This window comes from Castor canadensis, chromosome 8, assembly GCF_047511655.1.
Source record: "Castor canadensis chromosome 8, mCasCan1.hap1v2, whole genome shotgun sequence".
Taxonomy (NCBI): Eukaryota; Metazoa; Chordata; class Mammalia; order Rodentia; family Castoridae; genus Castor; species Castor canadensis.
This window is the reverse complement of record NC_133393.1, coordinates 2,217,102-2,244,976: the sequence shown is the minus strand read 5'-3', so window position 1 is coordinate 2,244,976 and position 27,875 is coordinate 2,217,102. Positions and strand designations below refer to the sequence as shown.

General features: G+C 41.1%; 1 protein-coding gene across 4 annotated transcripts; it reads right to left on the bottom strand.

Moving 5' to 3' along the window:
* Window positions 1–31: 31 nt before the first annotated feature.
* On the bottom strand, window positions 32–25,747 carry Rab23 (RAB23, member RAS oncogene family). Of its 4 annotated transcripts, XM_020160838.2 has the most exons (8): window positions 18,179–18,292; window positions 17,324–17,437; window positions 16,195–16,415; window positions 13,710–13,795; window positions 8,370–8,526; window positions 5,616–5,698; window positions 4,818–4,907; window positions 32–2,101 (listed from the first exon to the last, which is right to left on the bottom strand). In XM_020160838.2, the coding sequence occupies exons 3-8, from the start codon at window positions 16,347–16,349 to the stop codon at window positions 1,962–1,964; spliced, it is 711 nt and encodes a 236-aa protein (XP_020016427.2). In that variant the 5' UTR covers window positions 16,350–16,415; window positions 17,324–17,437; window positions 18,179–18,292; the 3' UTR covers window positions 32–1,961. The 4 variants fall into 4 exon arrangements, with proteins under 4 accessions (XP_020016427.2, XP_073937925.1, XP_073937924.1 ...); XM_074081824.1 differs by lacking the exons at window positions 17,324–17,437; window positions 18,179–18,292 and adding an exon at window positions 25,605–25,747; XM_074081823.1 differs by lacking the exons at window positions 17,324–17,437; window positions 18,179–18,292 and adding an exon at window positions 25,131–25,248.
* Window positions 25,748–27,875: the final 2,128 nt, after the last annotated feature.

Genomic DNA, 27,875 nt, shown 5'->3' with positions numbered 1-27,875 from the left:
AGGCATAAAACACAGCAATGCAAAGTAAAACTTAATTGTGTAACAAAGATCTCTTTAGTTCTTATTAAAAAGAAAGGATAAAACCAAGTGCATAAAATTACATTACAAATATTAAATGGGTACTACAACCATCAGAGATTACATTCTTCATAGAAAAGTAATACACTTTTACCCACACACAATTAATACGAAACAGAACTATAACACATTATGTAGTGAATGGCTTTTCTAATAAAGACCATTAAATTATTTGCCATAAAATACATTTTGTGCAAAAATTAAAGAAACTGTATTTTAAGACAGTAAAAACTATGAATCACCGTCAGGAACTGAGTCTTTTCCTAACTCTTATCCCACTGGCAGCAATGGGAGTAGGGACAGCTGGTGACACAAAAATAACATCATTACTCTGAAAAAAATAATGCAGATTATGTCGATACTTTGAGAAGAAAACTTTCAGTGTTGAGCACGTAGCATGGACACACCCCAGGAAATGCAATTAGTCTGGGCAGAGGGACAGCATAGCAGATGGGAGACTTAAAAATAAAACATCCGAGAGAAATACGAAAACATTTTTGTATTTTAGCACAAATAATGAAAATGACTTGATGACACATTTTCAAAGAAAATTATTTTTTACATATTTTGAAATCCTGTAAAAAACAGGTACAGTGAAAGAAGTTATATCAAAAAAACAAAACCACTAAAAAAAATGATAACTAAGTTTTACCAGTTCATGCAGTTATCTCTGTTTGGAAGGCTATATGTGGTGATGGCAGAGCTCTTGAAAAAGTGCTCTACAAATCAAAGGCTATAGGAATTTTTAAGTGATAATGTTAAAACACTATACAAAAATGTATAAATTGAAGGATGCTGATACAGTTGCGAGGCATTACAAAATCCATACACTGGACTAGGACTGAAGTTCTTCTTTTGTGCACTTTTAAAAATGGTTAAGTGTAATCTTAAAAGTTCAAAGCTGGGTTCTCAACTGGCAGAGAAAGGTGTCAGATGCACAAACATCCTGGACAGCCTCCAGAGTGCCCTAGGACCGGGCTAAGCTGAGGACAGCAGGGCTCACTGCGCCTACATGGACACACGGACACACAGAGGTGCGGTGCAGGACATCTCACACAGGAGACGCTGCTCTGGCACTGGCATGTTCGTATCCCTCTTCTATCTGCCCTTTGCAGAGGAGACTGCTTTTAAAAGACTATACACTATACAAATTCTGATAGCAGAGCACTGTGAAAATTAGGGATGATACTTTTGGCACAAAGCACTTTCTAAATCCAAGTTCATTTCAAAACATATGTCTAGAATTTCTCATTTGAAACTAAGAACATATACATGATGTGTAAATGGTTTCATGAATGAATGAATTCAAATCTACAATTGCTCAAATACCACACAGAACTGCAGTTTACTCCTGCACCAGATGTCTGCATGCACCCCCACACTGCACTTTACAGACACCACACAAGCAACATTGCCAGAATCACACTGACGCAGTCTGGCACGATTTAAGGTTTGCCTCTCAGTACTGTTTTGTTCTAACTGAACACTACTTTTCAGAAAAGCTGCATAACCAATTTCATAATGCTCGCTGTCCTTGGTCCTTGGCATTAAAACCTGTACCGATATATTTAGGCATTTCATTTATGTTTTCTAGCACTTAAAATTCAGCAAAACCTGTTTTTGACATTCTTTATAGCATTCTTTCAAAAACAGAAGCTTCGTCTAACACAGAAAATTAAAATGAGTCTGTAGGGCAGTAATTTTTCCGCCAGAGGTCTCACTCTACGTTCTGAAAAGCACTGCAGAGTACTATTGAAATCTGTCAGCTTTCAGAGAGCATTAGGTGCAAAGTCTGCTAAAACACTTATAAAATACCGTGACAGCTGGATGTGTTTCTTAGTGAATTGCACACTATAATTCAACTTTTCTCCTACCTAAAGATTTTAGGGTATACTACAGCTACTAAAAGGATTTCTATTTTTCTTGGTCCTTTGTTTGTTAGGTCTAAGATTGATGACGTCTCCACCATTAAGAGTACTTGAATTCTGACCCGAGTGACTTCCACCAGATGTATTAAAGACACCTGTATAAATAGAGGAAAAAAACAGATTGACTCTGATTCAGTTCAGAGTTACATGTTGTGTCCAGATTACTAGTAAAATCAGAGAATTTCCAGGTATCTACGGTTTCCATTTTTCATTTTAGAAAAGTACAAACCATTCTAAGAATATAACGTTGTGACAGTAAATACTCACAATGCTGTACAGCCGCCTCCGTCGATCTCCACCGATTCTGCTCTTCAACCCTGAACTCTCCCCTTAAACAGTAACTCTGCTGTCCTGCTCCCACCACTCTACTTTCCATGACTTCGCCTACTTCGTAAAAGTGGAATCACAGTGTCGGGCTCACTTCATTTACATACTGTCTTCAAGATTCACCCATGTCACAGCATACTGCAGAATTTCCCTCTTTTTTTAAATAAAATAGTCCTTTGTACACGTATGCTACACTTTACTTACCCATTCATCAATGGACAATTTAGTATTTAATTTTTTTACCTTTTGCTTCATTTACTTTTTTCTTTTTCTGAGTTTTGTTTGTTCTGGTGGTAGTGGGGACTGAACTCAGGGCCTAACAATAGGCTACCACTTGAGCTACACTCCAGTCCTTTTGATTTCAGTTTTTGGGTTCTTTTTTTTTTTTTAGTTAAGGTCTTGAGCTACTTGAGCTAACTTTGCCTAGGCAGGCCCTGAATCATGGTCCTCCTACCTCTGCCTCCCAAGCAGTGAGACCACAGACCTGTACCTTCATGCCTGGCTCATTTCTGAGAGAGGTCTAGTGAACTTTTGCCTTCAAACAGCGATCCTCCCATCTCTACCTCCTGAGTGGCTGGGACTACAGGCGGGAACCACCCACCACTGCACCAGGCTTGTTTCATTTATTTTCAATAGTTAACATAAGACAGATTAGTAGCATGCACCTGTAATTCCAGATAGGCCAGAAACTGAGGCAGGATAACCATGAGTTTGAGGCCAGCCTGGGCAATCTAGCAAGACCCCAGTCTCAAAAACAGACAAGCTGTTCCACATGTTCAAGGAGTACAAAGGAGGAATTTCACTCAGTCCCTACCCCAACCCACCTGGCCAGTTTTCTTCCACTAAGGCAAACACACTAGTTTTCCTATATATCCTTCCAGGGAAATTTTCTCACATACAGGGAAAACGCACACATATACTCCCACCCTTTTCTATCCAACCATGGTGTACTCTATGTGTGGTTCTGAGGTGTTTCACTACAAATCTATTTTTGAAAATTGGAATCAGTAAATATCATTAACTTTACATCATAGCATCCTCAAGAATACCTGATCTGTAGTTAACAATAGTATTTGTTAGATTTTATGTTAATAAAAACATTGCACAGGCTGGTGGAATGGCTTAAGTGGTAGAGTGCCTGCCTTGCAAGTGTGAGGCCCTGAGTTCAAACCTCAGTACTGTCAAAAGAAAAAAAAATTGCACATGATAGCAATACAGATAATACAGAATTTTCCTATATTACTGTTAGGCTAAAGCAACCCCAACAGCATAAAAATGATCTATAGGCAAAGTGACAAGTAGATAAAAGAAATGAACTAAAAAAATATTGTGGTTTCCATTTTGAACTCTACTGTTCACAAATCTGTTCTCCAATTTATGAACCACTGAGCATCTCTGGGCAGAGAAACTACCAGGGATGCAAAGATGTCTGAGCCCAATACTTGCCTGTAAGAAACTCACAATCCAGTGAGTGAGATGTGACTATAAATAAGCAATGCTGTAAGACACTGTATGTGAGGTATCAGAAAGGACACACAGATCCACAGATGGCTCGAAGGAAGGACCATCCAATTCAGTATGTGGATAAGTAGAACTAAATACCTGGCAATGCCTTGCTAGAAAAGCATGGAGTTTCAGGCTTCAGCAGACATGCAGAGGAGAACTTTCCTAAATAGCCCTTAAAGAATGAAGAGTTCCTTGACATCAGATGGAAGAGGTCATTCTCCACAGAAAACAGAAGGAGCAAAAGTGAAGAAAGCACTAGTGTGCTTATGAAAGAGAAAGGACTCTGGGAACCAGCAGTGGTTCACATTTTCTACCAGAAAGAAAGGAAGACTGTCTTGGAACACTGTAATGAAGAGGCTCCACCAGTGGCCGGGCCCAGGAGATCAAGCAGAGGCTCACTGCAAGAGTCCTCTCTGTTTCACAGGGCATCTAGGTGCTTGGCAGAAGAGGCATATGCAAGAAAAATGGCAAAGAACTGAAGAAGCCAGAACCACGGACAGATCTAAATTAGATGTGTGTAGTAAGGACGACAGAGTGGAGGTAAAATCCTTTAGAGATCACACATAAGCAAGTTTGGCTGTCATCTTTGTGGCAGCCAAAGTACTCTGTCAGTCATTATTGCGAAAGAGAAGACATTACACTTGCTCTTCAGGGAATGCTAGTTTTGCTGCATTTAACATGTAAAAGAAAAAAAATTGGCAGCAAGTAACAAACAAGATGGCAGGAATGGGAAAAACTAAGAGACAGGTCAAGTGTGGAATCAGAAGAACAAGTGTTACTAAAACTTCCATGAAGGACAGACCTTTGTAAAAAAAGTTCACACACCTCTGTTGTCTGTATCAAAAGGATTTAGAAAATTCAATGGTCAAAAAAGCCCCTGAAAACTAAATATACCTTTAAACAAAAGGCTTGGTACTAGTAAGTTTGGTAACATTGGCCTGGCACTTTTGATTGTATTTCTGAGTCCCTGGTACTCACCAATCTTGCTACTAGAGCGCACAGCTTCTGAGTCCCCAGCTATTTGCTGTTTGAGTTTTTGAAGACACTTCTCAGCCAGATACTTAAAAACTAGAATAAACACATAACATACTCAGTATGACACAGCAAGTCATTTCATATTATTTACAATATTTATACTTACTAAGAAGCCTTTAAATTAAACTAGAAGCATATAATCTAGTTAAAACTGGACTTTCAGAGCTGAGGGAGTGGCTCAAGTGACAAAGTGCTGGTCTAGCAAACCTCAGCACCACCAAAAAGAAGGGAAAAAATGTGACTTTCAAAAATCATCTGAGAAGTACAACAAATAACACTAATAAATGTACAGTAGTATTTTATTATTAAAGAAATGAAATGGAATTTGTGACTAGTGAGTAGTGCTAATAATTAGCAACACTAAACTTGAGAAAAATATTAAATTTAAAAAAACAAAAACAAGGGAAAACCAAAAAAACTAAATTGACTCAGTTTTGAAAAAATGTCTTTCTTTAAGTGATGAAAACTATCAAAAATAAACATGCACATGAAAATGTAGTTATAATCTACTAAGTAACAAGTCTGAAATACGTCACAATTTTTAATCTCCCTTTCTTAAACAACACCGTGATCACCTGGTACACAATCACACACACACACACTCAGCTCATTTTAAACTGCTGCTATAGAGAAACAAGCATTCAAGGACACTGGTAAACAGTGAAGAACTCTTGAAGCAGATGCCTTTTTACTTAGCTGACAAATACCTGTTGCAGTCTGTATTTTAAAGAGACACTTTACCTTCATTCACATTTAGGTCTTCTTTCACTGAGGTTCTGTAGAATCTTAACTTTAACCGTTTTGCCAGTGCTTCAGCCTCCTCACTGCACATCGATTCAGACAGACAAAAAAAATGCTTATAAAGGTGCCTACGATAGCTTGTTTTTAAAAGCCACGTTTTCATTATACTATCTGCATAAGGTTAGTAGGTGGGGTGAGAGGGTAGATAAGATCCTTTGGAATATTTTTGCTTTTTTTTTGGTGGTGGTAGGTGGTGGTATTGGGGGCTTTGAACTCAGAGCCTCACGCTTGCTAGGCAGGCACTCTGCCACTTGGGCCATTCTGCCAGCCACGTTTCTTTTTAAAGAAGCTTGATACTAATGTCCCATTAAATGAAACTCACCGACAGCTAAGCACTCACTTAGTGCTTACACAGGACTTTCAGTATTCACTACTCATGAGGTAAACACCAATCATTACACTTGAGCTACAAACAGGACACTTTTCTATAAAATCAATAGTAACTGGCCACAAAGTAAGTGAATATCATTTTTCTTTATATAATACCTTAGTTACTTTTCTTTTTAACAGCATTTGAATTTATCACACTCTGAAAAAAATCTTAGACTGTTATTTATTTATTTATTTATTTTTGCATTACTAGGGTTAGAACCCAGGGCCTCATGCTTGCTAGGCCAGCACTTGAGCTGTGCTGCTAGCCCTTTTTTGTGTTGGTTATTTTCAAGAGATAGGGTCTCGAGAACTATTTGCCTGGGCTGGCTTCTAACTGAAATCCTCCCAAGTAGCTAGGATTCCAGGCATCTTATTTTATCCTTACTGGAAAGAAACAACCTTGTTACCAAAAGCCAAAGTTAGCACAGTAATGCCTGAGTATACAAGACTAGACTCCTGGGTTGGAGGTGTGGCTCAAGTGGCAGAGCACCTTCTATGCAAGCAGGAAGCCCTGAGTTCAACCTCAGTCCCATCAAAAAAATAAATAAATAAATAAACAAAGACAACTCCTAATTTTAGTTTTGTTAGGACCCTTGATTTTATTTTAACTAGGATTGCAGTACTCATGTTATAGGAATGGCTCCCAGTGACCCCACCTCCTGGAATCCATACCCTTTTGTAATTAAGGTTACTCTGTGTGCCCAGTAGAATAAAGCAGAAGTGACAGAATGTGGTTTCTGAGGCTGGGTGGTAAGAAGCATTGCTGTTTCTGCCTTGCTTGCTCTTGGACCACCTGCTCCCGGGGAAATAGCTGCCATACAGTGAGAACACTCAAGCAGCCCCAAGAAGAGGCTCATACTGCAAGGAGCTAAGGCCTACTGCCAAGTGAGTAAGCCTCCTCAGGAGTGGATCCTTCAGACTGGGGGCTAGGGGCACAGCTCAAGGGTTAGAGCGCTGGCCTAGCATGCATGAGGCACTGGGTTCAATCCTCAGTACTACAGAAAAAGAAAAAAAAAAAGGGTGAATCCTTTAAGGTTCACATGGTGGCACATACCTGTAATCCCAGCACTCTGTATACTGAGGCAGGAGGATCGTGAGTTCAAGGCAGCCTGGGCTGCATAGTGAGACACTGTCTCAAAAACAGTGGATCCTGCAGCATCTTGACTGCAACCTCATGCAGAATCACTCCCAAACTCCCCACCCACAAACACCAGAAAAAGTCTGTTGTTTAAGCCACTAAATTATGGACTAATTGGTTATACAGCAACAGATAAATAACAGAAGAACACATAAAAAGATTTTTAAAGCTGGCAAAAACACTAATAATGAAATAAGTATATACTTATACACAGAAATTACCTGGATGCTAAACTCTTTACCAATTTAAATCTAATCATTCTAAATATACAAAACAATATGGACCCAAACTCTTCTACTAAAATTCATCAATATAGGATAGTACTTCTGTACCTACTGAAACATTTAAAGATGCCCTCCTTTCCCCTTCCCCTTCCCCGCTACCCACAGAAGAGGTCTCCCATCTAGCCCAGCCTAGCCTGGGGCTCACCATGGTAGAACCTGAGATGTCCCCGATTACTGGTGTGTGCCGTCACACCTGCTTAAGGTTGCTTCCCTTGATATTCTTACTATATAGGACTGGGAACATAGCTCAAGTGGTAGAGCTCTTGCCTAACATGCATGAGGCTTCAGGTTTAATCCCCAGTACCCAGAAACAAACAAAAACTCCACATGCTCCCCCACCCCAAAAAATATGAAAAAAAGACCTTATATCCAGTTTTGATTTAGTATGAAAATTTGGATTTGTGGGGGTAAAGATTTAAGACTGGATTCTTTTAATTTCTTCTACTTACAAATCAATCTGAGTATTCTTAAAAATTATTTATCACTTAAATGTATTATTTTATTTATGTGCTAGGGACTGAATCCAGGGCTTTGGGAACATTAAGGAAGTGCTAATTTTATCTTTAACTGGCATGTAAAAACATCAGAATTGTACATATTAATGGAGTAACATATAGATTTTATAATGCTTAAATCAGGTTAAACAGGTCTAGCTCCTGAAACACTGATCACTTCTTCAAGTGAGAGCTCTCTTCTGGCTTTCTGAATTGCATTTCATCATCATTTAGTCGCCCTACTGTGCTTTTGTAACCTAAACCAATCACAAACAATAGTACACAGAGAAATTTAAGTGAATGAAAGCCTTAAAGTAACTACTCTTATCTTATAACTTCTTAAAGCTTACTTTAAGATGTGTTTTAACTTGATAGAATCATCACTCCCTTCCCCTAGCTGTCTTACTTTTTTATACAAGAGTCATCCAAGAGGTCAATCTTGTTTTGTACGAGCACAGCTGGAATGTCTCCAACTTCAGCTGCTACTTTTTCTCTCCAGCTGGAAACTGCTTCAAAAGACTCCCTGTCTGTAGTAGAAAAGACAAGCACACAGGCCTGGGCTCCTGTAAGGTCACAAAATAGAAATGTTATTGATACTGATGAAACAATCCTATACATGGTGGGGGAAACTTCTACCTATTCACAACAGCCTTCCTTCCCACGATCAATGGTGAACAGCTTACGTTTCTCATATAAACCATATTCTACAAGTCAAAGAGCCAATGTTTATCAACATGTTTAAGTACTCTGCACTTGTTCTTTTTGCACCATCACAAAAAACTGACCTTCAATTGCATCATAAAAGGTAGAAAGAATGGTAAACTTGAATGGTAAGACTCAAGACATGCCTGGGCCACCTGAGACACTCTAAGGCCAAAAATGGTAATAGTTTGTGTATCAGCAGAGAGAATAACCTGAAGAAAGCAAAGAGCACAGGATGGAAGAAATGCAGCCGCTAGCTATTACTGTAAAAGTGGAAGCTGCGTCTGGGTATTTTATAAACTAAATAACTAAAGAGGTCACGTTAGCATTTTGTTAAAAATGTGTATTTACTGAAGCTCTAATATTTACTCAAACTACAAATAAGATATTACACGATCATACTCTGTTAGCTTTAAGGCTAGAATTTTGTATTAGTCAACTGTCATTTAAATTTGAGGACACAACAGGGTGTGTGTAAGATCTCATTTCCAGGTGTGTAAGTCTCATTCTCTTAAAAACAAAACCAAAAAACCTCTTGGAGGAACAGATGGTGCCAAATAGCAGCAAGAATGATTACGACAAAGCTAAAGGCTATTTTAAAAACCAAGGACTGAAGGGATAAAAGAGAAAAAGATACCCGTAGCACCTCTCCAATCATTAGTAGGGGATAGAATGGGGGGAGACCACAAGTCTGTAAGAACTGCCAAAGTGCTCCTTTGAGGAGGAAGATGTACTACTGACAGGGTGTTGAACAGCCTGTGCCTGTGCCTGTGCCTGTGCCAGCTACTAGTGCCCTAACTCAAGCAAGTGCTGCAGGGAGCATCTTCATTCTTGCCTCAGGGCTTTCTGGTGGTGTGGAAGGGCCTTTGATTCTTAGTGCATACCCAAGGGGAGCTGGCTTTTGTCCCTCCAGGAGAAAGCTTTAACTACAGCTTCCTGAGGCAGTCTCTACAGGATCTTCAGAGCCTGACTCCTAGTTACCCACAGGGAAGATCAGCACCCTTTGTTGGTCCTCTCCCTAGTCTTTTACTTCCACTACCTAAGATCACATCCCAGATAAACCAGTCACACAAACAGGGCAGGGTGGGATGAGCAGGTAGGGGCTCAAACGAAAACAGTTAAGTGTTTTACAGAATAAAAGGAGACTGTGTGGCTATTAACCCTTAGGAGAAAACTGAACTCATCCAGTGAAAAAGACAAGTAGACACAAAACCAAACACCCCACAAATAAAACCCTAAACTACAGAAAATGTAAGATGGCAGAAATAAATCCTAAAGAGAGCAATTCCAATCTCTGGAAAGAGGATGGTGCCCGGCTCTGCAAGGCAGGATGGTAAGTCTTCTGATAGATGCTGCTACCATCTTGTGTGATTTAATCTGACATATTAACATAATGAAAAAGAGTCAGCAGATGACCTGATAATTTTTTTTACAGTTTAAGTAATTCTAACAAACGTTATACAATGTTCTCCAAGTGAGTATTATCCATAAAGAAAAAATACTCTTTCAAACTGTGGCCCAGTCAGCCCTGGCAAATAGTTCATGGGACCCCCGCCCCAATCTCCAAAATAACCAGACCAAAATGGACTGGAGGCATGGCTCAAGTTGTTCAAGAGCACCTGTTTGCAAGTACAAAGCCCTAAATTCATACCCCAATCCCACCAAAAGAAAAACCAAAAAAACATACACACACAACCATGATCCATCACAGTTATTTCTTTTATGTTTAAGAAAACTCTAATGACCAAAAGGCCCTTTCTAATATATACTTTAAACAACATGCTAAAAATGACCTTTTTTTGTGTGGGTGACCTCTTTTTCTAAAATGAAATTTTAACTGAGGTTAAATAAAAAAAGATAGGAGAGATTATCATTTGCAGAATTTACAAAGGACATGACTATAAACCTGCTACCCAACTTGGAATCCCTTCAAGCACTTCAAGAGTTTTGTTTCCTTACATAAATCTGTATGTTTTCTTGTTAGTCTATCTTTTGATAGCAAGACCCAACCAAGAATGAAAAAGGAGAGAGGGAAACTGATTTTTTCCTTCCCTAGAAAGGAAAAATCAAAGTGAAAACCTATGAACATCTATCTTATGTTGTACATATCTAGCTGTAGCAGCACTGGTTGCTTTAATGCCCAGAATGGACTTCCTTAACGTTTTAGAGGAGTCATCTGGAATCCCAGAAGGCTTCCTAACAAGATTTGTGCTCTGTGTGACCTAATTACAGGAAGGTCATGTTTCAACATGTTCAACTATACAATGAAGTGGCAATTCAAGCCCATAATAAGGCCTGGGAGCAATGTTTTGGATAAAGGTCTCTTGAATTATAGTAAAAAAAAATTTAAACTGTAATTTAGAATCACTACTCAGGATTTAAGTCGAGTCATAATTATGTAAGGCACAATGTCTGTCACTAAATTTGTCTCTTAACGATCTTCCTAGCCCTTCCTAGTCTTTTCTTTCTAATCTTTATTTCTTCCTCCTTTTCTTTCTTTTACTTTTTGGTGGTACTGGGATTTGAATTCAGGCCATCCAGTGTGCTAGGCAGACCCTCTACCACAAGTCACAACCACATGTTTAGTTATTTTTTGGATGGGGTTCTAGCCTGGCCACATAGACCACAATCCTCCTATCTATACCTCCCACAGAATTGGGATTATAAGCGTGCGCGTACGTGCACACACACACACAACCACTTCCAAGTTTATTGGTTGAAATGGGGGTCTCGCTCCCTCCATGCCAGGCTGGCCTAGGACTTCAATTCTCCTGATGCCACCTCCTGGGTAGCTGGGATTACAGGCATGTACCACCACACCCAGCCCTTTATTTCTTTGTAATTACATTATTATCTGAATCTCTTTGAGCAGCTGACATTATCTGAATTCCTTGCTGGCATTTCCCACCTAAGAATTCCTTTCCCACATTTTTGTGGTAGCCAAAGGGTTTAGGTAAACTAAAGTTATCCTCTGGGAGTAGGATGCTGTCCCAGGCCAATTAATCTCATTTCCGGCCTCCTGCAGTCATGCCACATGCCACACAAGACATGTGGCTTTCACTGCTCATGGCAGCAGTCTTGAAACAAAGAAGAGAATCAGCAGGAGGCAGCAAGGCCAAGGGAGTCAGTGAGGCTGCAGTCTGAAGAGCAGTACTACTATATACTACTTGCAGACTTTCCGAGCAAACAATTCAACAGGCCTACCTGTAGTTTAAGCCAATTTGAAACTGCTTTTCTGTTGTTTGCTAGGATTACAGATGTGTACCACCATACCTGGCTTAAAGCCTTTTAATCCAATGGAAATGGAGGGTAATTTAAATACCGAACCATGTTCAATGAAGATGTGAATATTAATGATTATGGTCTCTCTTTTTAATTCCGGTTTTTATAAACACATTAAACAGAATTTGTGGAGACCTAAAAAGCACTGAAGTAGCCAGGTGCAGCAGTTATCGACTATTGCCCCAGCACTCAGGAGGCTGAGGCAAGAAAGAATAGCTCAGCGGCAGTGTGGGTATGCAAGGGCGTGACCTGGTTCACACACACACAAACTATGCAGAAGAAAATGAGCCAGATGCCAGTGCTGTCTGAACGGTGGAAGCAGTGGGGGTCAGTGGTCAGTAAAAGTCTCATGACTTAGGAGGAAGCAGGAGCAATGAAAAACAAAGAATCACCACTGCCAAGATCCTTCAAGTCTTGGAGAATGTGACTATGCCTCTGCTTGTGAGAAGGTCCTGGTTCCCACACAGGATGAAGAGATCAGAGAGAAGAAAGTGTCACAGAACGGACACTCAGTATGTCAACTGCACCTCTGTCCCCTCAGAGCATCTGGGAAATGCAGTGCTGAATTACTAACCATGTGCCTGCATCCTTTACAGGCCACAATGCTCCTCAGCCAGGTCAAGCTGTTAGTTATTTTGTTCATCACTTCAATCGCCATTGGCAGTGAGCTGGAGGAACACTGAAAATCCTATTCTAAATTCCAAAAGATTAGGATGTGATCTTATAGGGAACTATTAAAAGAAACTTTTAAGTTCCACTTAGAAGTTGAATTCAGCTTTTCTTAAGGAATTTAAGCCCACATTTTAGAACCTTAAATTTTATCATCATGGCTCCTTCCTCTCACAGGTGTCTCCCGCTTCTCTGGATTCCTACAGCACTGAAAGGCTTACCATGCAATTTCATGTCATAACAAAATGCCATCTTATTTGCAAGGGCGTTAGTTTTATTACATTAGCCTTTACTCTCTGACAATGCTGTCAATTCCTTGGGGTCAGAGCAATCATAACAGATTCTGACTGATTCCGTCTGAGTCACATAATTCTGAGGGGCTGGTGATGTAGCTCAGTGTAGGAGCACTTACCTAGCCTGCTCAAGGCCCTGGGTTCAATCCCCAGTAGCACAAAAACAAACATGCCAAGCACAGTTGCTCCCATTGTAACCCCAGCTACTTGGGAGGCAGAGATAGGGAAGATCCTGATTTTGGGCCAGTTGGGGCAAAAAGTTAGTGAGACCCTCATCATCTCAACCAATAATCCAAGCATGGTGGGATGCACCTGTCATCCCAGTTATTTGAAAAGCATAAGTAGGAGGATCACAGGCGAATACAAAAGACCCTATGTCACAAGTAACTAAAGCAAAAAGGACTGGGGTGAGCACCTGTCTAGCAAGTATCAGGCTCTGAGTTCAAAATCCTAACACCACCACCACCAAAAAAAAAAAAAGTCATATAATTCTGAGGCAGGGACAAACTGTTTACATACAAAGTTTTATTTGCTATTCTACAATATCTTTATAAGAAGAATAAACTGGAATTTCAAAAAATACTTTGAAATTATTTTAACTTTCCTGGGTTTTGGTTTTTCTTTGTTTGTCTTTGGTGCTGGGGATCAGACTTAGCATCTCAAGGTAAGGAATCTACCTCTGAGTACATCCCCAGACATATTTTAACTGTTCTTAGAGAGAAACCCTTATGTGGGAAGCAAAGAAGTAAAGCTCTTTTGGCAAAAGCACATGAAGAACGAACGGTAAGTGCTGAGTTTACCTCGATAGTATGCCTTGGTTATTGCGTCAAACTCCTCTTGGCCTGCCGTGTCCCATAGCATCAGTCTGACATCTTCATTGTTAACTCTGAAATGAGACATGGATTTATTCCAAAGGTACAGGTTTTTTTAAAAAAATAACATAGCATTGTGTATATTTCTAATTTTCAAATCCAAAGACATTAAACTACATTGTCAGTTTTACTCTAAAATTTCTGAGCATGGTACATTGCAGTATTGGTACTGGTCCCAACAGTGAAAGTTGTTACAGTTTACACATGATACGTATTTATTTTCCATAGTTTTTCTTCAACAACAGTCACAGATACTAGTGGCTCTAAGATCAACAGAATTGGAAAAGGGAATTCCCTTAGCCAGTGCTTACTCCTCTCCTGCTACACTATTCCAATGGGTTCCAGTGCCCCAGTGATAAGGTAAAGGAAAGAGGCAATAGTTCTACTTTACATTCTAGGTAAGTTGTGAATTTTTTGTTCTTTGGAGTGCTGGGGATGGCACTGGGGCTTTACGCATGCACAAGCACTCTGTCACTGAGCTACGTCCCCTGCTTTCAAATGACACTATGAGTATTGAATTAGCAAACACTGAACCACACTGCTCCTAAGGGAAATACAAGGTTAGGATCCTGAGGCCAGGTGTAGTGGTGTACACCTCTAATCCTAGCACTAGGGAGGCTGAAGCATGAGGCACAGGAAGACTGCAAGCTTGAGGCCAACCTGGGCAAAACAGGAGACTCTGCCTCAAAAAAGAGAAAAGAGCCCCTGGTTATTTTCATCAGCTGATCAACATCTAGGTAGGTAGGTAGGTAGGAGCATCTAGGTAGGTGGGTGGGGGGGGGGAGGGGGGTGGTGTGTGTGTGTGTGTGTGTGTGTGTGTGTCTATTTAAAGACAGCTTACAGATATAATTGCTAATTCATTTGCTCTGAATATACGCCAATATATAATAGCACCAGAGACCAACAGTACTACAATTCCTGTCTGAACAAAGCTTATCTAACACAAAGTATTTTCTCCAAAAGGGACATCATAGGAATACTTAGGAGCACAACACAGCACTTTAACACCTCACTCAGGAGCCATTTTAAACAGCAAAATCTCCAACAAAAAGCACAAACTGTGAAAAATGTGGCATTTAGAAGACGGAGAAAGGCCATGTGTTTATGGTATGAAAGCTGAAACAGAAAGGAAAAGTTAACACACTGCTTGACCTCAGCTGGAAGTGTATGCTGGGTAACTCAAATTTTTTGCAGCCCTGCACCTATCCACAAATGACCACAAAGGCACAAGTAGTGATTCTGGGTGACATATAAATTTTAGCAAGTAGGTGAATTTTCAAATAAAAACCTATGAGTAATAATGATCAATTGTATACATACAACATTAATTTGGGGACAGAGGTGTGGCTCAGTGGTAGAGCACCTGCCTAGCAAGTGGGAGACCAAGTTCAAATCCCAGTACAACAACTAAAAAAACACATTAACTTGGTCTTAGGTAGTAAGTACAGCAAAATAAACATTACCAAGAGTTAAAATGAGGCTTTTCTTTACATGCGCTAAGAAAGGAAGCAAATATGGAAGTACAAAAAAAAGAGGGTAACAGAATACTGATTACAAATTGATCTTGAAACCATGAGGATCACTCCCTTGGTGTGATGTTAGTACTTAGGCAGTAAGTCAGATTTTTTTTAATGTTTCTTATTTCTGTAAAACAACCTAAATTAATCTTGAAAGTTTTCAAGATCAATTATCGAAAGTATTACTCTGAAGTGTTTTGGAACCCAATTGGATTTCCTGAAATAGGTTTTCTTTTCACAGGCAAATTTAACCTTCCCAAATTTGTTTTCTTTCTTTCTTTAGAATAAAAGCAATTATTAATTCTCTAATTCTACGTAGTCTTGCCCAGTTTAAAAGAGAAGCAACATTCATAAACAAAAGGACTCTGTAATATAACAGACAAAACTTTAAGATATGTGTAACTTTTCTTTGAAATAAAATAGCAGATGGAAATCTCACTACAGTCAAGCTTCAGTCTATGTTTAAGTACCAAGAGGTCACTGATAAACATAAATCAGATAAGACAGTTAAAAAAAAGGGGAAAGGGAGCAGAAGGAAAAAGAGAAAAAAAATTAGAAAGGAAAGGGAAAAGAAGAATAAAGACATACATGGTAATGATAACTGAAAACCACCAAGCCTGGCTTGGTGGCCCAGGCCAGTAATCCCAGCACACCAGAGGCAGAGGCAGGGGGATCATGAGTTTGACAGCAGACTGGGCTACACAGTGGGACCCTGTTGAAGAGAAGGGGAGGGGAGAGGAGAGGAGGGGAGGTAAACAGAAACATCAACTGTTGCATGAGCAGTGTCACCAGGTGCCTAGCTTGGCCTGCACTGTAGTTCGTTACTATTAACCCAATGAAAGTCCTGGACATAGTTTACAAATTAAAACCCATGTGCGAAACAGCCAAATACATACTGGATCTGTCGCTCCAAGAAATCAACCCCAATGGTTTTCTTGTAGTCTTTCGTAAAAATGCCTTTGCAGTATCGCTGAATCATGCTTGATTTTCCAACTGCTCCATTCCCTACAACTACCATCTTGATGGCCACTTCCATGTCTTCCTCCAACATTTTCCAAGTAGAAATGGTCTCTCTACCAACTCTAATTCCAGATGGATCAGATCTTCTCTCTCAATTCTGTGGTTTAAAATGAAATTTTTATGACATAAAATTGCACAAAATGTAAAACTACAATTATTTTACCAAGAAATAATCATATCGCATTACAGAAATTTGTTTCCAAGACTGAGCCCCTGCTATTCTACCTCTTAGATAATGTTAATCTTTCAAAGGCGCAACAATAGCACAAGACAATGGCACTGATGTGCCAATCAAAGTCTAGGTCTGTGTAGTTCTCCCATCACAGAGATGAAAACTCTCGGCCTTGGATTTGAGGCTTGACTGAAGGTCCAGTTACTAGTTCAGTGCTCTTGGTGAATTTATTGCTCAAGCTTCAGTATCCTAGCAATAATATCCACCTCACAGGGTTGTTGATCAAGGAAACATACAGAGGATTAAGCATTATGAAAATAAGGCATGCAAAAATTAGCAGTTTTATATAATATGATAAATCCCCAGTGTACCACTATACAGGCAGCATGTAGAAAATTATGAAAAGGGTTTTTCCAACCTCATAGGTAATAATTAATGTCCCTAGAAACTACCCCCAAAGAAAGGTTGCAGTAATAAAGTACAATCCTTTGTCAGCATTGAGCTGTCCAGTACATTGCTTTAGTGTTCAGGTTATAATGAATCCTGGTACAAATACTCTTACACCGTAGTTCTTTCTTTAGTTTCAAACTAGTTACAGTTAGTCATATAATGAAAGTAATACACTGTGCACTGTTTGCATTTTAGACTGAAAAGAACAGAAAGTCATTTTCTTCATAGTTCTTAAAATTACTAGTTAGGTGCCTGCCCATTTAACTTTATGTTCCAGCTTCCTCAACTGAAGCCCCACGGACACAACCACTACACAAACTGAGTCCAGACTATGAAGAGCTTTCCTTTCTTTGCCCCTAGTAGAGCCTCAATTGCCCCAGTACCTCAGAAGCTTGCAGGACACCTTGAGAATTGCCAAGTGCACTTGCTAAGTAGATTTGGGGTCTTCAGCTCTGACATGGTCAAAATTATCATAACTTCAGCCTTTGACAGCTGCCCTTTAAAACAAGCACAGAAGTGCACAGCTTAGCTCTCCCTTCAAAAGAGACAGTACAGGTCCTCAGGATCTGCTGTCCTGCCCACTCCACTGGAGGCCACAGACAGCCCCCTCCCCCCAAAGGCACAGACTCCACAGACAGGACAAGGTGAGAAGCCAATGCTGCCCAGTGTGGTGGCTTTTCCACCAAGCTGTTTGATATGTGCTCAGAGCAGCTGCAGGCTAAGCTCCTTCCACCCAGCTCTCCTTTGCAGGTGTCAAATGAGTACTGCAGTCTTAAGGTGCTACTCTTTGTCCATCACAGGCATTTCCCCCAATAAATCTCTTGCACTCCTAACTCCATCAGGACATTGGTTTCTTGAAGAACCCAAATGATATCCCTTGACCCCAAGTGATTTTATTATCAGGTAAACATCAGTGCCATCACACTAAGCTAGGCTAGTGATTCTCACCTCAGCTCATATGAATCACCCAGTGATATTAAAAAGATACTAAACCCTGTCTTCTAAGAATGTGGTTTAAATGGCCTCGGATATAATCTGGACATTGGGTACCACCACCCTATCCCCTACCAAAAGGTTGGGTCACTGGGGCACCCACCTGAACCATGATCTGAACCTTGCTCATCCAGCTGTATTTCACACAAGTTCAGTTCTTAAAAGGCAACTCTCTTTTTCCTACCTCGCCAGTTCTTCACCCCAGAAGTAGTGAAGTTCAAACAAATCAACAACACAAAACTTACTTGTAATAAGCCAGGCGTGGTGTGCATGACCATAATCTCAGCACTTAGGAAGCTGAGGCAAGAAGATCATGAGTTCAAGGCCAGCCTGGGCTGCATAGCAAGCAAGACCTGTCTCAAAACAAAACTTATTACTTTTTCTCCTTTTAAAAAGATATACTTCAGAGACTTACTTCTGGAAAGACAGGCTTGGTATCTTTTCCTAAGCCTTCCTCAAAATACAACTAAAAATTTTGGACATTATCTGTAAAATACACAAAGCTCTGAAAAGTGGAAAGAAAGACTGGCTATGAACCACAGAATACAAGGGACAACATAGTAATGAATTTTCTTTGAATTCTTTTTACTTCATATGGAGAGGGCAATAACCAGGAAATGCCAACCAAATACCCCAACAAGGGCTGGGCATGATGGCATATGACTGTAATTCCAGCCACATGGGAGGCAGAGATTAGGAGGGTTTGAAGCCACCTCAGCCAAAAAGTTACAAAGACCCCATCTCAACCAAGAAGCCAGGTGTGGTGGTGTGAACCTGTAATCCCAACTATGTGGAAGACATTAAATAAGAGGATTGTGGTCCAAAGCAAATATTTGAGACCCTAGCCAAAAAATAAATGAAGCAAAAAAGAGTTGGAGGCATGGCTCAATTAATAGAGTGCCTTCCTAGCAAGCACATGGTCCTGAGTTCAAATCCCAGTATCCACCCCCACCCTCACACACAAAGCCCCCAACAAAAGCCTACTTTAGCCAGAGGACCAGGGAAGGGGGCAGCCTAGCAAGTAGCAAGACAAAAACCCACACTCTTGTGGGGACTATAATGATGCAGCTCCTGTGGTATCAGAGAAGACCAACAGAGAAGACTTCATCTGCATCTCCACTGGGAGGCAATGAAGGCAGCCCCTCCCCCAAACCCTCCTCACAGACCACAGGAGACCATATTTGAGGGGTGGGGGAGAGGGCATGTCAGCCCCATCCAACAGTTGAGGCATTTCTCTCAGCCTTTGCCTCCTTGTTCTTGCTGGAGTGGTGTCAGAGGAAACCCATTAGAAAGCCAAGCCTTTGACCACCCATCCCTCAGTGGTGATGAGGATATCTCTGATCCCAGTGGGGCCAGTGGGCACGACAGGCAGGGTGGGCCTAGCAGGAGCAAGAAGAATCCTTCTACTTTCAGCTTTACTGGAGGGCAAATCTCACCAAAGAAAGAGAAGATAAAAAGATGAATCAAATGGAAAGTTTTGAACTGAAAATTACATTAACCAAAATAAAAAACTTAATGGATAGACTCAACATCATAGAACAGAGAAAGGATTTAATGAACTTGAACATATTCCAATAGAGAGTATCCACTCTAATCAACACATAACAAATGGATTGAAGAAAAAGAACAGAGCCCAGGCACCTATAGACTTACACCAAAAACAAACAAACAAACAAACAAACAAACAAAAAACCAATAAATCAAACAATTATAGCATCAGGGTTGCAGAAGGAAAGGAGAAAGAGCACAGGCCTGAAAAAGCATTTGAAGAAATAAATGGTGGCTGCAATTTCTAGGTTTGAAAAAAAACCCACAAATGTGCAAATTCGAGAAGCTAAGCAAATCCCAAACAAGACAGGCCAAAACCCATTAAACATCTGAAAACTAAAGACAGATTTTGAAAGCAGCCAGGAAAAAAGGATGTGTTATCTATAGGTGAAGTAATCTGAATGACAATGAATTTCTCATCAGAAATCATGTAGGCTAGTGCTGGAGGTGTAGCTCAGGCCCTGGGTTCAATCCCCAGCACGAAACAAAAACAGAAAGAGAAACCACAGAGGCCAAAAGGAAATGGCACAGTATTGTTTATGTTGAAAGAAAAGGATTATATATCCAATGAAAATATCCTTCAGTAATCAGAGTTTAGACAATTTCTGGTGAGAGAAAACTAAGAACATTTGTTGGCAGGAGTCCTATGCAAGAAAGCAGCTAAAAGTTCTTCAAACAGAAGTGATTTTGTTTTTAGATCTTGCAAAAGACTGCGCTAAGAGCAAAAATACTGGCAAACACAATAGAATTCTTGTCTCTTCTTCAGGGTTCCAAAATATGTTGGGCAGTTGAAACATAAGTTATAAAACTGCCCACTGCATTGTTCAAGATATGTAAGGAAAATATTTAAGACAGTTACTTATAAACGAAGTAGAGAGAATGATGTAAGGAGAGGTAGGTAAGGTTTCTCCACGGCACCTGAACTCTGTGATAAAAATATAGAGAGATATATACGGATGAATATGTATACACACACATTATTCAGAGCAATCATTTAAAAAGTTATACAAAGATTACATATGAAGAAAAATGAAATTCTAAGAACACAATAAAGTTGGAATTGAATCTGTATTTATAGAAATCAACTCAACAAACCTAAAATAATGGAAATCATACAGACTGTGTTCTCTGACCACAATGGAATGAGTCAAACTAGACATCAGTGACAGAAAGATAACAAGAAAAACTGACATCTGGAAACTAAAAGCACATTTCTAAACTACCCTGGGTCAAAGAGGTCTCAAAAGTCACCGAAAAAACTAATGAAAGTAAAAGTATAATATGAGAAATCATGGAACACAGCCAACATGTAGAAAGGGCTTACCTTAGAAAAAGAGGAAAAGTCTAAAATTTATAATCTAGGTTCCTCATAGAAAATAAAATTAATAATCTATGTTCCTACCTCAAGAAACTAGGAAAAGAGCAAAATAATCTCAAAGCAAGCAAAAAGAAGAAAATAACAAGGGCTAGAAGTATGGTTCAAACAATAGGGCACCTGCCTAGCGAACATGAGCCCTGAGGTCAAACCCCAATACTGAAAAAAGAGAGAGAATATAATAAAGAGCACAAATTAATGAAATAGAAAACAGAAGTAGTGATACAAAAAGTTGATTTTTTTAAAAAAAGATCAATAAAGCTGACAAGCCTATAGCAATAGTAAGACTAATACAGAATAAAGACACAAATTACCAATAAGCAGAATAAAACAGCTATCAAACAGACATTTCAGCTATCTGACTGCAAATTAAAAGGATAACACAACAGAAGACAACTCTTCCAAAATATATGTGGCAGCCTACACAAAATGGACTAATTCCTACACAAAAGCGTAAACCACCACAACTCACCAACATGAAATACATCATATTTGAACTGCATATAATTATTGAGGAAAGGATTCTACTACACATTCAAAGACTGGCAGTGATGATACACAATGTCCTCCAGAACAGACCTGAGAAGGACTCCAGTCTCAACTTATGAAGCCAACACTATCCTGATACCAAAACCATACAAAGACAACACAAAAAGAAAAAGAAAAAAAATCAAATAACCCCTTGTAAATGACATGCAAAACTTCTCAGCAATATTTACAAAGAATAATATACCACAACCAAGTGGACTTCATTCTGGGAAGTTAAGGCTAGTTTGATAACTTGAAAATCAATGTAATCCCCTATATTAATAGACTCAAGAGAAAAACACAGCACAGTATCAATTAATGCAGAGAAAAATTTTGCCAAAATTCCATTCTATCACCACTCATTTGGGAGAAAAAACTCTCAGCAAACCAGAAAAAAGGGCGTCATCTGTATGTGTAACCTATATGCGTAATGTAGTTAGTGTCATACTTAATTCTGATTGCTTTCCCCTTGGATTGGGAACAAGGAAAGGGTGCTACCCTCACTACGGGTCATCAAATGGGAAGTCCTAGCCAGTGCAAGAGGGAACATGCACGAGGCCCTGGATTCAATACCCAGCAATGCAAAAAAACAAACAAAACCCTAAACTAAAAACCAAACAAACCAACCCTGGAATTAACAGGTGAGTTTAGGGAGGTCATGGGATAAAGAGAACCACAAAATTAAACTATATATAATGACAATGTACTACTTGAAAACAAACTTTAAAAAACATTATAATAATTCTAAAAATATATTTAAGTATAGGATCTGTATGCTTAAGATTACAAAATACTATTGATAAAAATCAAAGACTTTGAAGGTGCTGGTGGCTCACACCTGTAATGCTAGCTACCTAGGAGACTGAGAGCTGGAGGATCACGGTTCAAGACCCCCCTCTCCAAAATAATCAGAGCAAAATGGACTGGAGATGTGGCTCAAGTGGTAGAGTGCCTCTTTGCAAGTGCGAAGCACCAAAAACAAAAACAAAAAAAGAGAAAGACCTAATTAAATAGAAAGACATAACATGTATTTATTTGGAAGACAAAAAAGTAAAAACAACAGTACTCCCCAAATTGATCTATAGGTTTAAAGCAATTCTAACCAAAGTACCAGCAGGATTTCTTTAAAGACAAAGTAACTCTAAACTTCATTTGGAAAAGCAAAAGGAAACAGATTAGCTAAAACCACTATGAAAAAGAAGGAAATGGAGAAATCACACTACCCACTTTTAAGACAAGATAAAGGCTGAATTAATGAAGATGGTGTTATACTGGCAAATACTAAGTTACATAAATCCATGAAACAGAACAGAGGTTTCAAAACAGAGCAATCAAGTTCAGACAATTTTGGTGTTAGGGCTTGAAATAGGGTTTTGCACTTGAGCCACACCCCCAACCCTCTCTGCTTTTAGTTTATCTTGCAGATCGGGTCTTGTACATTTTGCCCTGGGCCAGCCTTGGACTTGATCCTCCTTCCTCTGCCTCCTGCCTACATGGAATTACAGGTATACCCCCATCATGCCCCACCAAGCTAACTGATTTGACAAAGGTGCAAAAGCAATTCAATGGAGAAAAGATGGTCTTTCGCCAAATGAACAATTGAATACCACGTCCAAAAAGTAAAGCTTCATGCAAATTCAACCCCTTGTATAATTAACTCAAAACTGATCAAAGACCTAAATGTAAAACTGTAACTTTTAAAAGAAAAAGCTAAAGAGAAAACTCTCTTGACCCAGGGCTAGGCAGAGTTCTCAGACATACCAAAATATACTTAAGGAAAATTAATGAGTTGAACTTCATCAAAATTAAAACATTTGCTTTCTGAAAGACAGTATCAACATATTGGAAAGGCAAACTACAGACGACGGGAAAATATTTGCAAAGCACATATATGACATTTAATCTGTAAACGAAACATATAAAGGACCCTCAAAAAGCCAGGCATGATGCTACAAGCCAGTAATCCCAGCAAGAAGGCTCTGAGGCAGGAGAACCGAGAGTTTGAGGCCAGTCTGTACTATGTTACACAGTGAGACCCTGTCTCAAAACAAACAAGCAAAAACCCTCAAAAAAAAAAAAAACCCTTTTTTTTTTTAAAAAAAAAAAAAGTTAAAAAACAGGCAAAAGACCTGGACTGACACTACATGGAAAATGAACTCATGAAAAGACATCAGATATCTTTGACCATTAATTAAAACCTCAATGAAGGTAGGCGTTGTAGTACACAACTGTAATCCCCGCACTGGGAAAACTGAGACAGGACCTCGAGTTTGAAGCCAGACTGGACTACAAAGGGAGACAGATTATTAAAAAAAAAAAAAGCCCACAATGAGATATCACTATGCAACTAGCAAAACGGCTAAATTTTAAAATACTGACAATACCAAGTGGTGGGGAGGAACTGGAACTCTTGCTGGTGGAAAGCAAAGTGAGGCAGCCACTCTGGAAAACAGCTGGAGGGGTCCTTAAGAGTTACATGAATATTTCCTGTCTAATACTGAAATCTCACGCACTGAGGTGCCTTAGGGAGATGAAAACTTAGTTCTCACAAAATCCCCTTCAGTGGGTGGGGGTGTAAATGAGCAGAGGGATTTAGTGCATCAACCTAATGAAATGTTACTTAGCAATAAAAAAGGCATGATCCATACATGGGACACCTGGGAGGAATCGCAAAGGCATTGCGCTCTAACAAGCCAGCATCCAAAGGCGTCATATTGTTACCATTCCCCTTCAAAGATACTTTGTAAAGAACAGCAACTGCCAGGGCTTGGGGTGAAAGGGAGAGTGAGTTTCTCATGGGTATTGCAACTGTTTTACCTACTGGTGACATTGGTGGTTACATTAATCCCCCGTGTACCCCCCTTGAAAGGTCACGTTTACCATACAATAACTTAAAAAACAAGAACATATAAAGAAAAAAGTGAAAGCATTAACACAGGCAATTTAGCGGAAAGTCTCAGACGCTACAGACTTAAAACACTGTGTGAAAACAACCGGGTTCTTTGAAAAGCATATGCCTGAGTATAATAATTAAAAACCCTGACAGTAACACATTATATAAACCCCCTATCCCCACAAACTTAATTTTTAAATTTCTTGCCAGCCAGTGAAGTCTAATAAACTAAAAAAGGATTTGGGGCGAGGGGGCGGGGAGAGGACTGGCTCAAGAAATAGAGCACCTGCTTTGCAAGCGCTAAGTCCTGAGTTCAAATCCCAGTCCCACCACAAAAGAGGATTCTTTCCTTTCACTGTTATTGAGAACAAGCATGATTACATTTGGACACAAACACAGAAACCTGGGCGTCGACGGAGTGGGCTACAAGTCAGGAAGAGATCAGTGGCGAGGCCGCGGGGTGGGACAGTGCAAACGCCGGCGGCGCAGGCGACCCTCGTCCCGCCCAGCCCCGGGAACGCGGGGCCCGCTTGGCCGCGCCCCGTTCGCATGTGGGGTGCGGAGCAGGGCTCGGCCCGCCCGGCGACCCCGGGGACCGCCGCCCAAGGGAGCGGACGGAGCCCCACCGCCCTCCCCGCCCCACAGCAGCGCATCCCGGGCCCCGAGGAGGCGGGGTCCTGGGCCCGCGAGGGACGCGCCAGCCGCCACTCACCGTCCGGCCGCCGGCGCCTCCCGGTCGCGGCGCAACCGCCAACGCCGCTGCCCCAGGCGCCCAGCACCCGGGGGACCGCCTGGCGGGCTCGCACGGCTTTTGCTCCGCTAAGAAGGATTAAGATTTCCTCACGAACTTTACCGGTATCCAGGGCTCACACCCAGCGGCTCAGCAGCGGCTCCAACGGGCAGGGCTGGGCGCGGAGACCGACGCGCTCCCCTCCTCTGCGAAGCGCCGGGCTGAGGCGCATGCGCGGGGCTCTGCGCCCAGCTCGGTTTGCGCGTGCGCACCTCGCGCCCCGCCCCCTCGCCTGGCTCCGCCCCCGCGAGGCTCCGCCCCGTCAAGGCCCGCCCCGCTCCGGCCCTGCGGGAGACTCGCGAGTCCCCTCGTGTCCAAGGTCTTGACCCCCCGGGGACTCGCGCCTTATTGTGTGACCTAGCTGATATGGCAGCGGCGGTGAGCAGAATGTCCTGCAAAGTCACATGGCGGGCTGGCTTTGACCAGACGAAGAAGCCCGAGAGAGTCAACACCTCAGAGGACCGGCCCCAAACCAAGAACTGTTCCTGTGTATTTCAAATAGGACAGAAAAGAAAACAGGAAGAAGATCGAAAATACCAAGTGCTGGCAAGGCCATGGAGTGACAGCATTCCTCTCTGCCGAGGAAGTAAAGCGGGAGCCGCACCGGTTGTCGCGATGGGACCTGCGGGTGGCGATGGTGGCGGGATGGGGACCCAGCCGGCCCAGGTCCCCTCCCTCCTTCCCCTGCCTCCTCTCCTTCCTGCCCTCTTCTCCTCCTCCCTCCTTCCCCATGCCTTCCCTCCGTCTCCCTCCGCCTCTCCCTCCTCTCTTTTCCTCTCTTGTTCTGCTCATTGGTCCTTCGCTTTGGTTTGAGAATCGGTGCTGCTGTGCAACCCAGGTTGACTTGGAACTGCAGATCCACTTGCCTCCGCCTTTGTTGTTGCTTCTTCCCATCCCCATGGGTGCAGCCCAGTTTCTTTGTTTGTTTGTTTGTTTGTTTGTTGGCGGCACCGCAGTTTGAACCCAAGGCAGGCGCTCTTACCGCTTGAGCCACTCCTCCAGCCTTTTTGTTGTTGACGGGTTTCTCGAGTTCTCCAGTAGCTGGGACTACAGCAGTGCTCCACTATGCCTGATCTGTTTCTATTGTTAAATCAAAATTCTTGAGACTTAGGGTTCTATGAAATAAAAGGGTTTAATTGAGCCATCACAGATGCAGCCCGACGAAACAAAGGGCCTGGTCCTAGGACAAGTTCCTCAACCACAAGATCATTTTCTCTCTCTCTCTTTTTTTTTTCTTTTGGTGGTAGTGGGGTTTGAACTCAGAGCCTTGCACTTGCTAAGCAGGAGCTCTACCACTTGAGCCAACTCCGTCAGCCCAGTTCTGTGTTGGATATTTTTTATATAGGGTCTCACGAACTGTTTGTCCAGGCTGGCCTTGAACGGCCATCCTCCTGATCTCTTCCTCTCAAGTAGCGAGGGTTACAGGTGTGAGCCACCAGCATCCAGCCCAAGAGTATTTTTAAAATGAAAATTTGAAAAAGAAGAAGAAGAAGAAAAGCACAAATTCTTTATAGTGAATCTACATTGACTTTGGTAAGAGGGATGGGTTGCCTCCAGTTTGGTCAGGGTTAATGGTCAGGAAAGTCCATTGTAGGCAGAACCAGAACAGTGAGACACAGGGGTCAGCTGCCTTGGGTTTTGACTCAAGGTTTCAATGTACATTCAGGCAAGTGGAACTGTCTTTTGGTGGTTTGGGCCCATAGCTGTTAGATGATTGGTGTCCCTTATCTCTCACCCCGTCCTCTCTCCCTTGTAATTAAGTTTAAGACAGCTCAGAATTTTCCTTTTATCACTATAAAGTACAGAAACCTAAAATGTAAGCATTAGAACTAATCCCCTGTGGGCAGGGGATAGTGACTGGAGGGGTTAGTGACCAGAAGAGGGCCTTCCAGGATGCACTTATACCTCTGTGCCCAAGGTAATGGTACTCACAAGTGTCCATTTGCAAAAATTCAAACTGTATTCTTATACACAGTTTGTCTGTTAGTGAACTATTCTTTACAACTTTAAAAAATTTAAATTTTCAGGGCTGGAGTTGTGGCTCAAGCAATAGAGTGCCTGCCTCACAGGGTAAAAGCCCTGAGTTCAAACCCCAGTACCACCAAAAACAATTTTAATTTTTAAATAAAAAATTAGAGATTGTTTACTTACAATAAACAGTTTGCAAGAAATTTAAAGTCAAATAGTCAACAGATTTACCTCTAGGGTTTTGTTAGTAGCTATCATCTCCTAAATTTGAATTATGTATCCACCCTTCTAAAAGAAAAAAAAAGCAGGAAGTGGGCAAAACTCTTGAGTAGACATTTCTCCCAAGAAAATATACAAATGGCTAATAAGCATGTGAAAAGAGGCTCCCCATCATTAGAAAAATGTACATCAAAGCCACTATGAGATCCCACTCCACATTTCATTAGAATGGCTGTTGTAAACAAAATAGAAAGTGGCAACCATTGGCAAGGATGTGGAGATGTTGTGACCTTGTGCACAACTGGTAGAAATGCCACTAAGGAAAGCAGTGTGGCTCATCAAAAAATTGAAAATAGAATTATAAGGGCCAGGTATGGTCCTGATAACTGTAATCCCAGCTACTCAGGAGGCAGAGATAGGAGGATCACACTTCAAGGCTGGCCCCTGGCAAAAGCAAGACACTGTCCTAAAAATAAGCTAAAGCAAAAGGGGCTGGGGACATGGCTCGAGTGGTAGAGAACTTGCCTACCAAGCAGAAGGCCCTGAGTTCAAACCCCAAGACTGCCAAGGAAAAAAATTAGCATTTTATTAATGTACTCTTAACAGTTCCTCTCCTGGGTA